At 39.5% G+C, this 16692-nt stretch overlaps 1 protein-coding gene across 5 annotated transcripts in view; it reads right to left on the bottom strand.

Annotated features, from left to right (window-relative positions):
- Positions 1-12684: 12684 nt before the first annotated feature.
- The window catches only part of ROS1 (ROS proto-oncogene 1, receptor tyrosine kinase), a 124316-nt gene continuing 120308 nt past the window's right edge, over positions 12685-16692 (bottom strand). For all 5 annotated transcript variants that reach the window (XM_053222337.1, XM_027057018.2, XM_027057020.2 and 2 more), the window contains exon 44: positions 12685-16544. In XM_053222337.1, the coding sequence (XP_053078312.1) occupies positions 16234-16544 (311 nt within the window). In that variant the 3' untranslated portion in view covers positions 12685-16233. The remainder of the gene's footprint in view (positions 16545-16692) is intronic.

Raw genomic sequence — 16692 nt, 5'->3', positions numbered from 1 at the left:
GCTCGCTTTTTAGAATTTGCCGCTGAGTATGCAGTTAGGGAAGGAAGCACGGCAGTGCGTTCTTTGCTGGACATGGTCTCCAAGTGTCCCCACTGGAAGAGGCTGTGCCCGTGCCCCACTGCGACAGCGCTCACAGGATCTCTGATCAGAACCCACAGGGAGCACTTTCCCAGCCACGGGCCCCTGGTTACTGAAACCTCTCTCCTGAGCTGCATCTGACCTGAATATCAGGTTGCCGGTGAGGAGACTCATTCACTGGAACTGGCCTTTGGGGCAGTCCTGAACAGACCATCCAGACTCCAGCGACCTGGCACATAGGACACACGGATCACGGCATTTTCCTCCTTGTTGTATGTTCCCAAAGTAGAAATGCACAATAACCTAGAACTATAATGATTCTGTCCGTGTAATAAGAGCATCAAAGAGAACCTCGGTGAAAGAAGAGTCCTGACTGACAGGCGGTAGGCCCACCAAACCCACGCAAAATACGAATTCCCATGCCTGTCATTAATTTTCATGAAATGATGCAGCTTTGAGAAGGCAAACTAGTGGTTGACAAAAGGACATTCAAGGGAATGAAAGAAGACAGGAGACAAGGCAAACATGACGTTTTCACGTGTGTTACACCTGGTTGGGAGCCCGAGGGAAAGATAAGCTTCTGCTCCCCTCATCCCCGCTGGCACTGGCGGCCTCCTCACGCACTCTTCCCTCCGCGCTTGGCCTCCGCTGAGCCAGAGGTGATGAAAAGGGGAGAGACAGCTCTGCGCCACCAAGTAATCCTTTTGCCGATTGCCCTCTGGCTGAGAACTCAGTCACCCAGCTTCAGGGAACTCTATCTGTTCTACTCCTTTAGTTTAAAAGGAGTTTCCAGCCTGTCTCATTTCCCCCTTTGAAGTTCTATTTCAATGTGTGGCAAATTCTAGCAATGACTTAAGATTGATTTGGGCCTGGATGGGAAGGAGGGCAGAGGTGGTGGATGTGAGGACTTAGATCCCCTGACTGGAAGCTTCTCTTGACACTCTTTCTGGGTAAGTACTGCACTTTCTGTGCTCATTTTTATCTGAGGAAACAACTCTTAAGATCAATTTAACCTCCAGTTTGCTCAGAATCATAAACCCTGCATTCATGTGCAGACACCCATAACCCTCCTATCGAAATAAACACGAATTTTTTTTAACACGTAGCGATTGATCACTGTGGGGTTGGAGGAGATAAAAAAAAAAATTAATACAACTTAGACAAACTGCTTTCCATATAAATGCTTTTTCTGTAAATTGCACTTTAATTTTTTTTTTAAGTTTATTTACTTTGAGAGAGAGACGGAGAGAAAGCAAGCAGGGGAGGAGCAGAGAGAGGGAGAGACAGAATCCCAAGCAAGCTCCAAGCTAACAGCGCAGAGCCCTACATGGGCCTTGAACTCACAAACGTTGAAATCATGACCTGAGCCGAACTCAGGAGTTGGATGCTTAACAGACTGAACCACCCAGGCGCCCCTCTATAAATTCCATTTTAAATGTAATTCTTATAGTCAAAGCATTAAAGAAAAATTGAAAGATATTTGCAAAGACTTTAAAAATAAATGAAACCAGGGGCACCTGGTTGGCTCAGTCCATTAAGCAACCAACTCTTGATTTCGGTTCAGGTCAGGATCTCTCCATTCATGAGACTGAGCCCCAACTAGAGCTCCATGCATGGAGCCTGCTTGGGATTCTCTCTCTCCCCCTCTCTCTGCCCCTCCCCAGTCGTGCTCTCTCTCAATAATAAATAAATAAACTTTAAAAAAAAATAAATGAAACCAAAAAAACCTAAGATTCGTTTATAAAATTGCATTAACTCTGTTAATAATATACCTGCGAATAATTCACATTTTGATCATACTTATCAAAGTCCATACTCTATATATTCCATTTTCCTTGCAAGACTTTTAGGAATTAATATTATTCATTATTTATTACATATTCCTAAAATCTGGAGTAAAGGAATAAAAGTCCTGAAGGCAGTATCATTATTAGATTTGCTGTTTATATGTAACTGAAGTTTTGACATTTATACAAGCAACATGGTTAGGCAAACATAAATCTCCCATTTCCCCATGAATAAATTAAACTCTAACAATATAAATATGGTCTCCTCACAACAGAATCTATCTACAGATCTTTCTCTTTCTTTCACACACACACACACACACACACACACACACACACACGCACACTGATGCAGGCCTAAAGGGAAATCAGAGACACCGTGCCCTCAGACAGGCACAGACACAAATGATTATTCTCACTTGACAGACCAACTGTACCGCTCTTTCCTTGTATTTCACTCCAGCCCCAGAGGGCTGGATCAGGAAAGAGACACTTGATAGCTGCTGGTTCCGTGGCTGAAATATTTGTAAAGTTAACGCATAATCTGAAAGCAGAAGCTAATAAATTATAGAGTGCTAATTGGAGCTGGAGTGGAGCTGTCAATCACGTTATCCCAAACAGAGAGACCCTCATACCCTAAAAAGGCAAAGCAGCCTTCAGGAACAGCTCCCAGTTGTTTCCAGCCTTCACCTGAACCCCAGCATAAACATTGAGTCCAGGCAGCGTGGCCTCAGGCAGAGTTGGCAGAAGTGATTCTGCTAATCCAACCTCACTTTAAGAAGACACAGATTCTCTTTTAGGAGGAAAGAGTAAAATGGTTTCACCAAAGTATTGTGTTCCGAGTAAAATAGTTTTACCGAAGTATTAATGTTTAGAGAAACATATTTACAGAAATATATATATATATATATGTTTGATATATATATATATGTTTGATATATATATATATATACGTTTGATATATATATGTTTGATATATATATATGTTTGATATATATATATATCTCAAATTTACTAGGACACTTACTACTTGGGTAAAATGTTAACCTTTATTTGGAGTTTTTCACTTAAAAAAAACAAGTTTAACTCAATAAGAGAAAAATCTCAAGTTCTCCACAAATTAATGTCATACCTACCTCAAGTTAGAGTACCTCTAGGAGTTTTCCAATATACTCTTACAGAACCCAGTCCTATAGAACAAAAATAAGATGTCCACACTTCCAATGCCTTACTGGAACTCATTCAGTTCCTCCTGAAAGAGCAGCAGCAGATTTTTTATTCTTTTGTTTTGTTCTTATAAAATCCTGGTGATCTCTAGTTCTACTTATCTCCCACTGTTTCAGATGGCTAAAGTCATTTTGTTCAAACTGTCCTCCTCTGTCATCATCATTTCCTACCCATAGTTTCCTACCCAAACCGTATAAATCAATAAATATATAATTATTACATATAAGAAAATGTAGGTTGAAGGTAAACTAAATTTTTGGAAAACAAAACTAAAGAATTAAAATGTTTTGATTCCTAATCAATATTTGTGTGACTCTCATGACCTAGTTACCAGGTAGAAATTTTTACCAACATTTACGTATGGGATCTATGCTTTGGTCTTTATGTGTATTTACAACTAGTAAAATACTCTTATAATTTAGAAACTTCTTTAGAATGCTTGAAATAACAATAGTTCTCACTCGGGCAAAGCAAATTGCACATCTTAAAATTTCAAACAGGCAATGGCTCAAATCAACAATTATAATAATGGGAATGTCATAAGCTTATTTCTTTTCCGGCTAATTCTCATTGCTATAGCCTTGCCCTTATTTTTGGCAACCACGTTACTGGCCCTGTGCCAATAATGGCACTATCATGAAATGGGATGGAAAACAAAAATATGTATTTTGTTGTTGCTGCTGTTTAGTTTTACTAGGTGCAATAGTATTTTTTTTTTCTTCATCTACCACATTTTACGCAATGTGTTATGCATCCTACAAAATGATTGGATGTTTTTCATCTAGTATCATATGACTTTTTTTTATATTGTACCTGCTTTTTTTTAATGGAGGTTCTGATATCTTAAGAAGCACTGCCTAAAGGTTCTGTATTATTAGTGTTATCCCACCTTGCTTGGTGGAGTGTGAAATCCTGTTTTTACTTCAGGCAATTTCTCCTCCATACCCAGAAACTGATGGACAGATTTTGGTAATAAACATAGAGAATAGAGCTTATGATATTTGTTCTTCCTTGTCAAAGACTTCTAAGAACACATTTTTTTGCTTGCACTTTAAAAAAAGAATTTTTTTTTAATGTTTTATTCTTGAGAGAGAGAGAGACAGAGCGTGAGAGGGGGGAAGGGCAGAGAAAGAGGGAAACACAGAATCCGAAGCAGGCTCCAGGCTCCAAGCTGTCTGCACAGAACCCTCATGAACCGTGAGATCATGACCTGAGCCGAAGTCGGACGCTCAACCAACTGAGCCACCCAGGCGCCCTTTGCTTGCACTTTTTTAAAGGAATAAGAGAAGAGTCTAGGGAAATGTCAGATTTATACCCTGAGGGAAAACCACAATGAAACTGTATTCAATTGGAATTGGTGAGAAGGAAAATTATTCATGATTTTATGTTTAACAGTTCCAAACTATGTAGTTAATAAATAAAAGTTACTAATACTGACACCTTCATCTTGCATTGAAGTTTGAGATGTCTGGTTATTTGATATTTAAGGAGTGGTGTTATAAATATGACCGAAAAATTTTTAAATCCACCATTGGGATACTGCCATCTCCCTTTTTTGCCTGAGATATAAAATGTATTGGAACTAAAAAGGAAAAATAAACAATGCTTCCCAGCCACAAAATGTACCAGGTCGCAGGTTAACATAGTCTTTAGGTCTTGGAAGAAAAAAGAAAATATAGGTACCACTGAATCTCCCTATGTTACAGAACAGCAATAAGGGCAATACATTAAATGTTAAAATAAAACAAAATTACACAGTTTAATGGTGTGTAATTTTTCGGGTCCTAAAAGCTTATGAGAACATTTCTTACTGCTATTTTAGAGTCCATATTTAATTTTTGTCACCTCCTTTATTAGAGGAATTTCTAACTTGAACTCAGTTACACACCGTTTATTCTTTTTCTCCTTAACATAAACAGAAAAGTCCTACAAGTGACATGAGAGAAAATACTTTGTATGTTGTCTTTTCATTTTCTGATCTACTTCTTGTGCTTTCTTGTCCTGTGTATCCATAGCAACACTCAGAATGAAGTTAGAGCTACTTTGTCTCAGTTTTCAGGAGGACATCAAACTCACCTTCAGCTCAACAATGCACAATGTAGAAATTAACAGTACCTAAACACAACTCTAGTTGACTGTTCTGGGTTAGAGCAGTTTGCAATGTTTTATCATATTCCACACTTCCATGGAATTGTAAATTCCTTGTAAATTCCTACCTCCTGCTGTATTAGAAAACCTTCACTCTAACTACCCTGTTACCCAAATGTTCTCTCTTCTCCAAAATCTAACAAGTTCTGCCTCTTTCGTGAAGCCTTGTCTCCACCCCAGACCCGGTGAGTATTCTCATCTTTATCAGGACTCTTCCCATCTAATGTCTGTGACATTCACTTGGCATTTATTTTCTAACCTCTTGGGACAAAAGTTCAGAATTTAAGAGGTTGTGGTAACCCTAAAGATCATCCCATTCACCCTTGAGTTGTAATATTCTTTACCTCCTTAACTAGATATTAAATACATTGGGCAGGTACCACCAATTATTTTGTGAAAAACACACTCAAATTATTGCATTAATTTTTTATATTTTATTAGGTGCAAGTGAATTTAAAAATAGAAGTTGAGCTGAAGTTTGAAGTAAAAGTTAAAAAAAAAAAAAGAAAAGGAAAGGAAAACTATCTGGCAGCCCGCTTCGGTAAAGAAAATCCTTTTGTTAAAAGGAGTGGGGAGCTCACCACTTTTAGTAGGAGCCAGTTAGGGTCAAATATCATTTTTCTTCACTTGTTTCCCACTCCTTGTGCTCAAGACATCACTTCAACAATTACCGTCTCTTCTCCCTGTATCATCAGTCTGCCCCCTCTACTGGATCATTCCCACTAATACAAAACGGGTTGCAATATTCCTGCCTTTATACAAACGAAAACAAAACAAAACAAAACAAAAAACTCCCTTAACCCCATCTCCTTCCAGTTATTTCTCTGTTCCCTTTAAATGACAAAACACCTGACATGAGTCATCTGCTTGCTCCCTCCATTTACTTATTCATTTTCCTTTTACTCACTCTAAGTTTCCTCTACACACGCAACAGTCAAGGCCATCGGTTAGCTCCCTAACTTAAATCTAAAGATCAGTTCTCAGTAATCCTTTTACCTGTCTCATCAATAGGGTGATACACCAGTTATGATTTTCTGATAAGCAGATGCCAAGACACGTACCACGTGCTGGAGGCCTTATTATGTTCCAGCAAAGATACTACATCTGGCAGAGCAACTATAATTGGAGCTCTATTTGATTTAACTCCGGGTATGCTTGTTCTTTTCCCGGAGCCGTGCAGTTTCTGTAGGACCCCTGGTGAATTAAATAGCAAGACGACAGAAACCTTGAACCCTGCAACCTTTAGATCTTTACTGATGGCACTAACCGCTGTCATCCGCTGGGTTTTGACTTTTTATTTGACTTTGTTTTGATTCGGCCAGGGGAGGGAAACTAGGAGGGCCGGAGTTTCAGAGGTTCCCACTTGGCCTGACACCTTTCAAGGAGAGAGAGAAAGGAGGATGGGATAGAAAAGAACCTCCGATGACAGTGCCATTCTGGGAAAGTCTCAGCTGAACTGAAAGAAAGTCCCCAAGTCAAAACGGCCGGTTAGCGGCCAGTAACGTCCACTTTGGGCAGGAATGGCACATTTCTGGTACTCCTCCGTATTTAGTCATTGGAGGGAAATGGCCTGAGGGAAGCATGACCTGGCGTAAATGTCACAGTAGATCTGAAAGTACAGCAGCTGGAGGTGTCAATTAGCCACGCTCCCAATAGCAGGTTCTCTTGAAAGATGATCCAAATAGCACACCTCCACGTCCACCACAGGGGACCATACAATTTATGGTCTGAACAAGATCACTTTCAAGTGTGAAAGGGACACTGGTAGTAATTAATCGAGGATGAAGGCATACAGGGGGACTATCCTGGACAAGCTGGTCCATAAGGCTACCTTCCTTATCAATAATATTTGACACAGTTCATAATTCCATCCTTCTTCAAACACTTTTTTCACTTGGTTTCCAGGATTCCACTCTCTTGATCTTCATACTACTCTTCTGAGTCTTCCTTCTCAGTCTCTGCTAGTCTTTCCTTCGCTCCCTAATATCTAAATATGGAGTGACTCTGGCCTCATGCTTAGATGTTCTCTCTTATTTACATGAGGCCCTGGCTGAACTGAGCCAGTCTCCTGGCTAGTCTCAACCTTCTGTACATACTGACAACTCTTGAGCCCGAGTCCCCCCTCCTTCATCGCTCTCCACCTGCACACTCAGCCTCTCCCCAGAGATATCAACAACCATCTCAGAGCGAACACACCCCAACTGAACCTCTGCTGGCCACCCCACCTCTCAACATGATCGGCTCTCCAGCAGCCTCCCGCACCCGAGTAAGTGACAACTTCCGTTCTTCCTACTGCTCAGGTTAACGTCTTAAGCTTTCTTCTCCTGTACCCTCTATCGAATTCACCAGCGAAGCCTTCCAAAAACCCAACGGCAACCACTTCCGTCACTTTCACCGCTGCTTCATCACCTTCACGGCCAAGTCATCATCATCTCTTGCCTGCTGGCTCATGGATTCTAGCTGATCTTGCTGCTTCTACCTCTCAGCCCCGCCCTACTCTCAGACTTCTCTCCACACATCTGGAACGATCCTTTCAAAACCTAGGTCACGCTATAGCTCTTGTTTGCTCAGAACTCCTCCGCACTTTCTATCACATTCAGGGAAAAGACCAAAGTCCTCCTAATGGCTTACCATGGCCTGCATGATGTAACCACCAGCCCCACACCCTCTTCCTTCAAGTCATTCCTGACCCTGGTGCTATTTCTTTCTCTGGCCAGGCAGACTTCCATTTCAGGGAGCTTTTGAATTTGCTTTTCCCTCTACGATATAGTCATATGGCTACTATTTTATTTATTTCAGGTCTTTAAGTATCTCTTTATCAAAGCGGCCTTCCCTGGCTATCATACATAAAATAACAACTGCCCTCACTTTCTCTCCCTCTAGCTATGTCTCATCCCCTGATTCATAGTTCTATTAGCACTCAACATTCTCTGACATATCATATATGTCACACACACACACACACACACACATACATATACAATAAAAGATATTTATTAAGCACTTACTTATAGTAGGAATGTTCTAGCCTATTGGGACTATGCTCAAAATGGACAAAAAAATATAATTCTCTGTATAACAACAAAAAACAGTTTGAATTTTTCAAAGATGAATGGGGAGAAGTTAGAATGAAGTCTAATGTAGTTATGGAGGTTTGGCTCAGAATATGTAATCCAGTTTTCTTCTCTTGTGACTTCCCTTTTCTGTGGAGAGCCGAAAGCTAAAACAAATGTTTCTCCAATTCATGCTCAGCTGGTGATCCAGGTTTTATTCAGGTTCTATATCAGAGGCAATCACATGACACTTGAAATTTGAGCTGAGATAAATGGGATGTTGGGCATGTATTTTATCAATGGGTGTTCTAGCAAATGTGGCAAAGTTCTGCTGCCACACTCTGTCTCTAAGGCTTGTTGATTTGGCAGAAATGGCTTCTTAATTCTAGAAAAGGTGGCATGATGTGGGACCCCGAAGCTTCCTGATTTTGCTACAGGAAGTTTCCTGACTGGAGCGATGTTGTTCCAGAATGAATAACTGCAGCTAATTTAGCAGCTTTGACTGAGGCAGCCCTGTGTTTATATGCATAAGAGGGGACGCCTCCGGATTTGACAAGCAGTTTCCTGATCATGGTAAGAGAAGCAGCTTCCTTAGCAGCCTGGTTCTGAGGTACAGACCTGGAAATAGATTCTGGAATTTCATCCTACAGAGTTCTATTCAACCATCTCAATTCTGAAAAGCCATCTGACATGCTGTAATAAATCCTTTTATTCAAAATTGTCTAGAGTGGAATCTGTTCTCTGCCTCAGAATATTGACCAATATGAAACCTTAAGGAGAACATACTGAACACATAAAAGGACGGTTTTAAAGGGTGTTTTTTAAAGTAAATCAAATAATTGAGTTGAATAATAAGATGATCTCTCTTTTTCACTCTCAGCTATTTTCTGCTGCTTCTATTATTGCTGTCTGTTACCTTGCCATTCAGAGGAAAGGTTAAAAAAAAAAAAAAGTAGACCATACAGACAGCTATAATATCAGCAAGCAAATGTTCTTTTGATATGTAATGCTTTTATTTTTAGTTTTTTACTCTCCTCAATATGGTATAAGATATCAATTCAAGTCAAACTTATTTCCCATCTTATCATCAAGTGTACATTCTTAGATTTTTCTTTCATTTAAAAAAATCCTTACTGCTAAACTTGTTTCCTTTTAGTCCTCATTCTCTTTTTACTTTTGAAAAATTACACTTTTGTAAAAAAAAAAAATCTTATTCAATTTCTTTAAACCCCTCCCCCGCAAAACAGTTCACTATCTTTCCTGGTTCCTCACTCCCACCTCTTGCAAACACCAATCTGTTCTCTGTATCTATGAGCTTGAGTTTTTTTTCCCTCTCTCTTTTTCTTTTTTTAAGAGTTCACAAATAAGAAAGATCGTACAGGGGCGCCTGGGTGGCTCAGTCAGTTGAGCATCTGACTTTGGCTCAGGTCATGATCTCACAGTCTGTGAATTCAAGCCCTGCATGGGGCTCTGTGCTGACGGCTCAGAGCCTAGAGCCTGCTTTGGATTCTGTGTCTCCCTCTCTCTCTATTCCTCCCCCACTCACACTCAGTCTCTCCTTCTCTCTCAAAAATAAAGATCAAAAAATTAAAAAAAAAAAAAAGAAAGATCGTACAATATTTGTCTTTCTCTGTCTGGTTTGTTTCACTTAGCAATGCCCTCAAGGTCAATCTATGTTATCATAAGTGGCAATGGACATTTAGGTTCTTTCCATAGCTTGGCTATTGTAAGTAATGCTGTATTGAACAAGGCATGCATACATCTTTTCCAATTAGTGTTTTCGTTTTCTTCTGATAAATACCCAGAAGAGAATTGCTGGATCAAATGGTAGCTATCTTTTTAATTTTTTGAGGAACCTCCATACCCTTTCCCGTAGGGGTTGTACCAATTTACATCCCCATCAACAATGCATAAGGGTTACATTTCTTCCCTATCTTTGCCAACACTTGTTCTTGTCTTTTTGATAATAGCCATTCTAACAGAAATGATATCTTAGTGTGGTTTTGATTTTCATTTCCCTGAGGGTTAATGATTTCCCATCTTTCCATGTACCTGTTGGCCATCTGTATATGTCTTCTTTGGAAAAATGTCTATTCAGATCTTCTGCCCATTTTTTCAGTTTTTATTTTAATTCCAGTTGATTGATATCCAGTGTTATATTAGTTTTAGGTGTACGATATAGTGATTCAACAATTCCATACAGCACCCAGTGCTCATCATGACAAGTGCCCTCCTTAATCCCCATCACCTATTTCACCCATTCCCCCACCCCCTCTCCTCTGCTAACCATGAGTTTGTTCTCTACAATTAAGAGTCCGTTTTGATTTGTCTCTTTTTCTTTTTTCCCTTTGCTCATTTGTTTTGTTTCTTAAATTCCACATATGAGTGAAATCATATGGTATTTGTCTTTCTCTAACTTATTTTGCCTAGAGTTATACCCTCTAGCTCCATCCATGTCATTGCAAATTCTTCTACCCAGATTGTCTTTGAGCTATTGAGTTGTATGAGTTCTTTGTATATTTTGGATATTAGCCCCTAATCAGATATACAATTTGCAATAATCTTCTCCCATTCAATAGGTTGTCTTTTCATTTTGTTGATGGGTTCCTTTTTTGTCCAGGAGTTTTATACTTTCATGTAGTTCCATTTGTTTATTTTTGCTTTTGTTGCTTTTGCTTTTGGTGTCAGATTCAAAAAATCATCAACAAGATCTATGTCAAGGAGCTTACTGCCTATGTTTTCTTCTAGTTTTATGGTTTCAGGTCTTATATTCAAGTCTCTAATCCATTTTCTAATCCATTGTGTAAGTAGTGGTCCAGTTCCAGTCTTTTGCATGTGGCTGTCCAATTTTTTCCTAGCACCTTTATTGAAGTGACTGTCCTTTCTCCATTGTATGTTCTTGTCTTCTTAGTCATCAATTAATCAACCATGTATGTGTGTCTCTCTGTTCTGTTCCATTGATCTATGTGCCCGGTTTTGTGCCAATATCATATTGTTTTAATTACTATAGCTTTGTAATATAGTGTGAAAGTAAGAAGCATGATGCCTCCAGATTTTTTCTTTTTTAAAATTTCCTTGGGTATTTGGGGTTCTGTGGCTTCACACAAATTTTAGCATTGTTTGTGCTGTAAAAAATACCACTGGAATTTTGATAGGGATTGCATTGAGTCTATATATTGCTCTAGGTAATATGGATATTTTTAATAATATAAATTCTTCAAATCCCTAAGCACAGAATATCTTTCCATTTATTTATGTCTTCTTCAGTTTGTTTCACTAATGTCTTGTTGTTTTAAATATACAGGTCTTTCACCTCCTTGGCTAAATTTATACTTAGGTATCTTATATTTTTTTTGATGCAATTGCAAATTGCATGAATTTCTCTTTCCGATAGTTTGTTATTAGTGTAAAAAACACAACAGATTTTGTGTATTGATTTTTGTATCCTGCAACATTACTGAATTTATTAGTTCTAGCAGTATTTTGATAGAGTAGTGTTTTCTATATATAATATCATCTCATCTGCAAACAGTGACAGTTTTATTTGTTTGTTCCCAATTTGGGTGCCTTTTATTTCCTTTACTTGCCTAATTGTTCTGGCTAGGACATCCGATACTAGGTTGAACAAAAGTGGTGAGAGTGGACATCCTTGTCTTGTTTATGATCTTAGAGGAAAAGCTTTTAGCTTTTCACCATTGAGTATGAGCCAGCTGTGGGCTGGCTATAAATAGTCTTTATTATGTTCAGGTACATTTCCTCCATACTCACTTTGTTGTGAGTTTTCATCATAAATGGATGTCAAATTTTGTCAAATGTTTTTTCTGCATCTATTGAGATGATTATATGATTTTTATCCTCCATTCTGTCAATGTTGTGTGTCACATTGACTGGTTTGTGGATATTGAAACATCCTTGGATCTCTGGAATAAGTTCCACTTGACCATGGTGTAAGACACTTTTAGTGTATTGTCATATATGTTTCGATTTACTCATTATGTCTTCTCCCCCAGCTAGAATGCTAGAACATAATCTCCATCAAGACAGAGACTTTGCTTCGTTTATTACTCTAGTATAGTGCCTATAACAATGCTTGCTATATGTAAGCACTCCAAAAATATTGAATGTGGGATGCCTGGATGGCTCAGTAGATTAAGTATCGACTCTTGGTTTTGGTTCAGGTCATGATCTCAAAGTTTCGTGAGAGCCCTGCGTCAGACTCTGCACTGACAGCACAGAGCCTGCTTGGGATTCTCTCTCCCTATCTCTCTGTCTCTCCCTTCCCCACTTGTGCTATCTCTGTCTCTCTCAAATAAATAAATAAACAAAAAAATATTGAATGAGTGAATGAATGAATGAGCAGATCTACAAGGGAGCAATAAACCACAACATAGCCATCCTAAGAGATTTTATGGAGCCATTAGAAACATTTACAAAAAAAAAAAAAAATTGTAAGGGGAAAGCATACACAGTAATGTTAAATGAAAAACAAAAGCAAAAACAGAAGAGATAGAACTACTTCAGCTCAGCCAAGAACATAAGCTCACATGGGGGAAGGAAACAAAACAAGTTGAAAGGAAATACCCTAAAATATTTACAGTAGAGTTTGGGTGGTATATTTTGGCCCCTTGATTCTTCTGCTGATTGTGAAGAAGCCTGGAAGGATTGGGATAGGTCATCTGGTTCAGGCGTACTATAGCCCTGATCAACTGTAAAAAGCAAAATTAGATGGGCTTTTCATTTTACCAAGGAAAGAAGGTCAAACAGAAGTCAAGAGCACCTTAACATTTATTCCACACTCATAAAGGCCATTATGAGAATAACAGGCCATTTGAGACAGGGAAGAAACTGATAGTGGTAAAATAAATTTTTGCCTCCTTTAGCATATGTTCACCATCATTTCAAGGGCTTCCAGAATTTCAGGACTTGCCTAAGTCTGATCTGAACCACAAAGCAGTCTCCTACCTTCTATACTCTATCTAGGTCTTAGGAGATGACTCAAGATCAAAAGAGTCCTCTTGAGTCCCCCATGGCATTAGACCAATTTTCTGGCATCCTTTCTAAAAGCTACAAGTAAATACTTGTCATGAAATGTGTTGTAAAAGGGTGATGAGAAAATCAACCAATTAATCCATTAAACATGAACACCTATTTTGGCTTAGAGAAGATACAAAGGGTTAAAAGACATCACCTTGACTTCAGAGAGCTTGCAATTTATTCCAGTTGGTAAGATACATAGAAATTGGATGGAAATAAATGTGGTTACTGCTAAATGAGATGTGAAGATGAGAAGGACAACAGTAATTCTGAGAAGGGAGAAGAGAAGGAGTTAGGGACAAGCCCTTCCAAAAACTTGGCATATGAGCTGATCCTACTTGACAACTGGGATTTAGACAAGAAGAAAATAGGTAAGGAGTTCCAATAGGCCAGGCAAAACCAGTATGGGTAAACAACAGACAGCACATCTGGGCCCAGGAACAGGCTCTTGTCTTAAGAGTGTTTCAAGTAAAGCATTTTCATCAGAATTATATCAACATATTCATTTTATCTAGGTAAATCTTTGTCCAGTTGGCAATGTTAAATCATTAACAACATTTATTTTTCTTTTTTGTACCTGTCAATCCCTTTCATCTATTTCACCGATCCCTCTGCCCCCCTCCCCTCTGGCAGCCACTAGTTTGTTCTCTATAATTATGAGTCTGTTTTTCTCTGTTGTGTTTTGTTGTTGTTTGCGAACAATATTTTTCATTTGCAACTCACTCTTCCTTATGAATTATTTCTTTTCCTTGAACAATTTAAAATGAAGGTAAGATGGGCTTCCTGGATGGCTCAGTCAGTTAAGCATCTGCCTCGTGATTTTGGCTCAGGTCGTGATCTCACAGTTTGTGAGTTTGAGCCCCGCATTGGACTCCATGCTGACAGTGTAGGGCCTTCTTGGGATTCTCTCTCTCTGCCCCTCCCCTGCTCGCTCTCTCTGTCTCTCTCTCAAAAAATATCCCCTCAAACATTCTATAAATTTCTCTGTTGTCCAAATTGTGATGCACATGGACTGAAAATCCAATTCTTCTATACACTTCTGACTTCTTTGTGTCTTCCAAAATAAAGGTCCATACCACTGGTGGAGCAAAAGTCCCGGCTGCAAGCAACAGAAACAGACTCTGGTTGATTTAAAAGAAAAGCATTTCTTAAAAGGATCTGAGGGTAACTCACAGAATCACCAGAGAGGGCTTGAGAGCCAGACTAGAGCCAGGAGCACTGGCTCAAAACAGCAGAACCAGTCTAATCTGGCTACCCTGACTGCTAGAAGCACCAGGCTCCAGATTTGCTCTGCAGACTCTCCTGGCCCTGGACACCGGATGCCAGGAATCAGACCAGCTGCAGTTGCCACCAACCACCACTGTGGTCCCTGTTTCTTTGCTTCCTTACCTCTCAATTTTAGAAGCTTGTGGTGGGGATGTCTGAGTGGTGGGGGTCACATGCCTGCCTTCTTGCTGCAAGAGATCTTGGGGAAGCAAATGGAACATAGCTCCCACCCAGGAGATAAAGGTGGAGGAGCCCTCCAACAAGGGAAGGGGTGTCATATGCCAGGCTATCAAAAAGAATGATAAATGTCCAGTAGAACATCAGAAGATTAGACAGAAAATATCCTGCCCCGTTCAGTGGAATAACAGATGTAGCGGGGGCCACAGATCCTGGACCTTTATTTGGGGGCTGTTCGCCACAGAACTCACACATTGACTTCCCTGTGTTCCTCACCACACAGCCAATTATCCGTGCAGCTTCTCAGGCCGTAAGCAAGTTACAAAATGAACTAAATGATCCAAAGTGGAGATGCATAGGTGATCCTCTTCCAGGAGTGGCTTTTAGCAAATTTTATAATCAAAGTGTTTTCTATATCTAGCAAGCATCCTGTATACTGCAGTGGAATAACAAACAGAATGCTTTCATTAATGTTGCTGCTGGAGTACTTGAGGCATTCAGATTTAAGTGGGTAACTGCAAAAAAAAAAAAAAAAAAAAGATTGGCTTTAAATCAGAGTGTTTCTCTGAAGAAATGTTTTTAATAGCTCTCATTTCGATATGTATTATTTCGTGTATTTTTAAAAATCATAGAGCTTAAATTAACATCATATAGTCATTTATATTTAAGGATACTCGATACTAAATGTAATCGTAAGTATTTTATGTGTAAGACACACGTGGCAAATAAAAACGATTCTCGATATTAGCGAATTTCCATAGCAGCACACAGTCACAGAGCTATTTTTATACAACCCAAAGTCCGTGGAATGCTAAACCTTAGGATTTAGAGTGATCTTCATGGTCCTATGCTCAATAGAAGCTACTGTTCCAAGCCTCCAAAATACAAAGTATTTTAGAGTAGTCATAAAGACAATTATTTTATAGTGATAGATTTCCAAATGATTTCTCATGTCCTAGATGCTGGTTCCTTCTGTAGATGTAGAGTTATTTAGTCATTTCCTCATGTATATATATACATCCTTTGGGGATAATCTGTAGTTCCGTCGGCCCCCTGAGCACACTCTTCATCGCCCTCATTCAGGTCCCTAAACGTAGCTATTTGGTCTCTCCCCATCTAACCAAGATGCTTCTGGTGCAGCCCAGACTGAAGGGCGAGCAACGGACTAAGGGACCTCAGGGGAGAAGGGGAGCAGTTTCCTTCCAGAGTCTTGAGTCTTCCTGAGCTTTCCGATGTTCAGCGGTTCACGTCAGAATTCTACTGAAGGTTAGGTAGTTGTTATGGGGATTGCCACAGTTGAAATCAAACGGCTCTTGGAACCAAGAATTCAGGAATTCAGGAACTTTTCAGTGTTAATTTGGAGTCATGGACTACCACAACATCTATCGTTCTACCAGGGTTTTCTTTCAGTAACTACTTAATGGGAGTGTTCATCTCAGCCCTGCATTTCCAAAACAGAGCTATTAATCAGACCCATCTCTATATCCACTGTGAGTGAGACAGGCATAGTTCAGGCCTTCGGGCTTGCCAGGAGGGCAGTAAGCCACTTGTTTTTCTTGGCAGATATCTTTGTCTGCATGTGGTTCCATCTCTTCTTTCCTCAGACCACAAGATTCAGATTCCTTGGAGCCTAGAGGACCCTCAGAATTTCCTTCACCTTGGCTGCACTCTGTAGCAAGTACCATATAGTTTAACCCTTCTTGGTTCTTGGTTTCCATTAAAGCAACTGACGTAACGTCACCTGAATTCAAACAGATCACACTGCCATCTTCATCTGTGAAAAAAAACATGTAAAAGTTACGCTAGTATCTATTTGACTTCTGTATCTGTAATATACAGACTGTACAGGAATTGTAACAATGCCAACCTTACGCATGGGCTCAGCAAGCATTTATGAGGGCCACCAAGAGAATACAAAAATA

Source organism: Acinonyx jubatus, chromosome B2 (assembly GCF_027475565.1).
Source record: "Acinonyx jubatus isolate Ajub_Pintada_27869175 chromosome B2, VMU_Ajub_asm_v1.0, whole genome shotgun sequence".
Classification (NCBI taxonomy): Eukaryota; Metazoa; Chordata; class Mammalia; order Carnivora; family Felidae; genus Acinonyx; species Acinonyx jubatus.
Note: the sequence above shows the minus strand (reverse complement) of the source record. Positions and strands in the feature narration are given on the sequence as shown.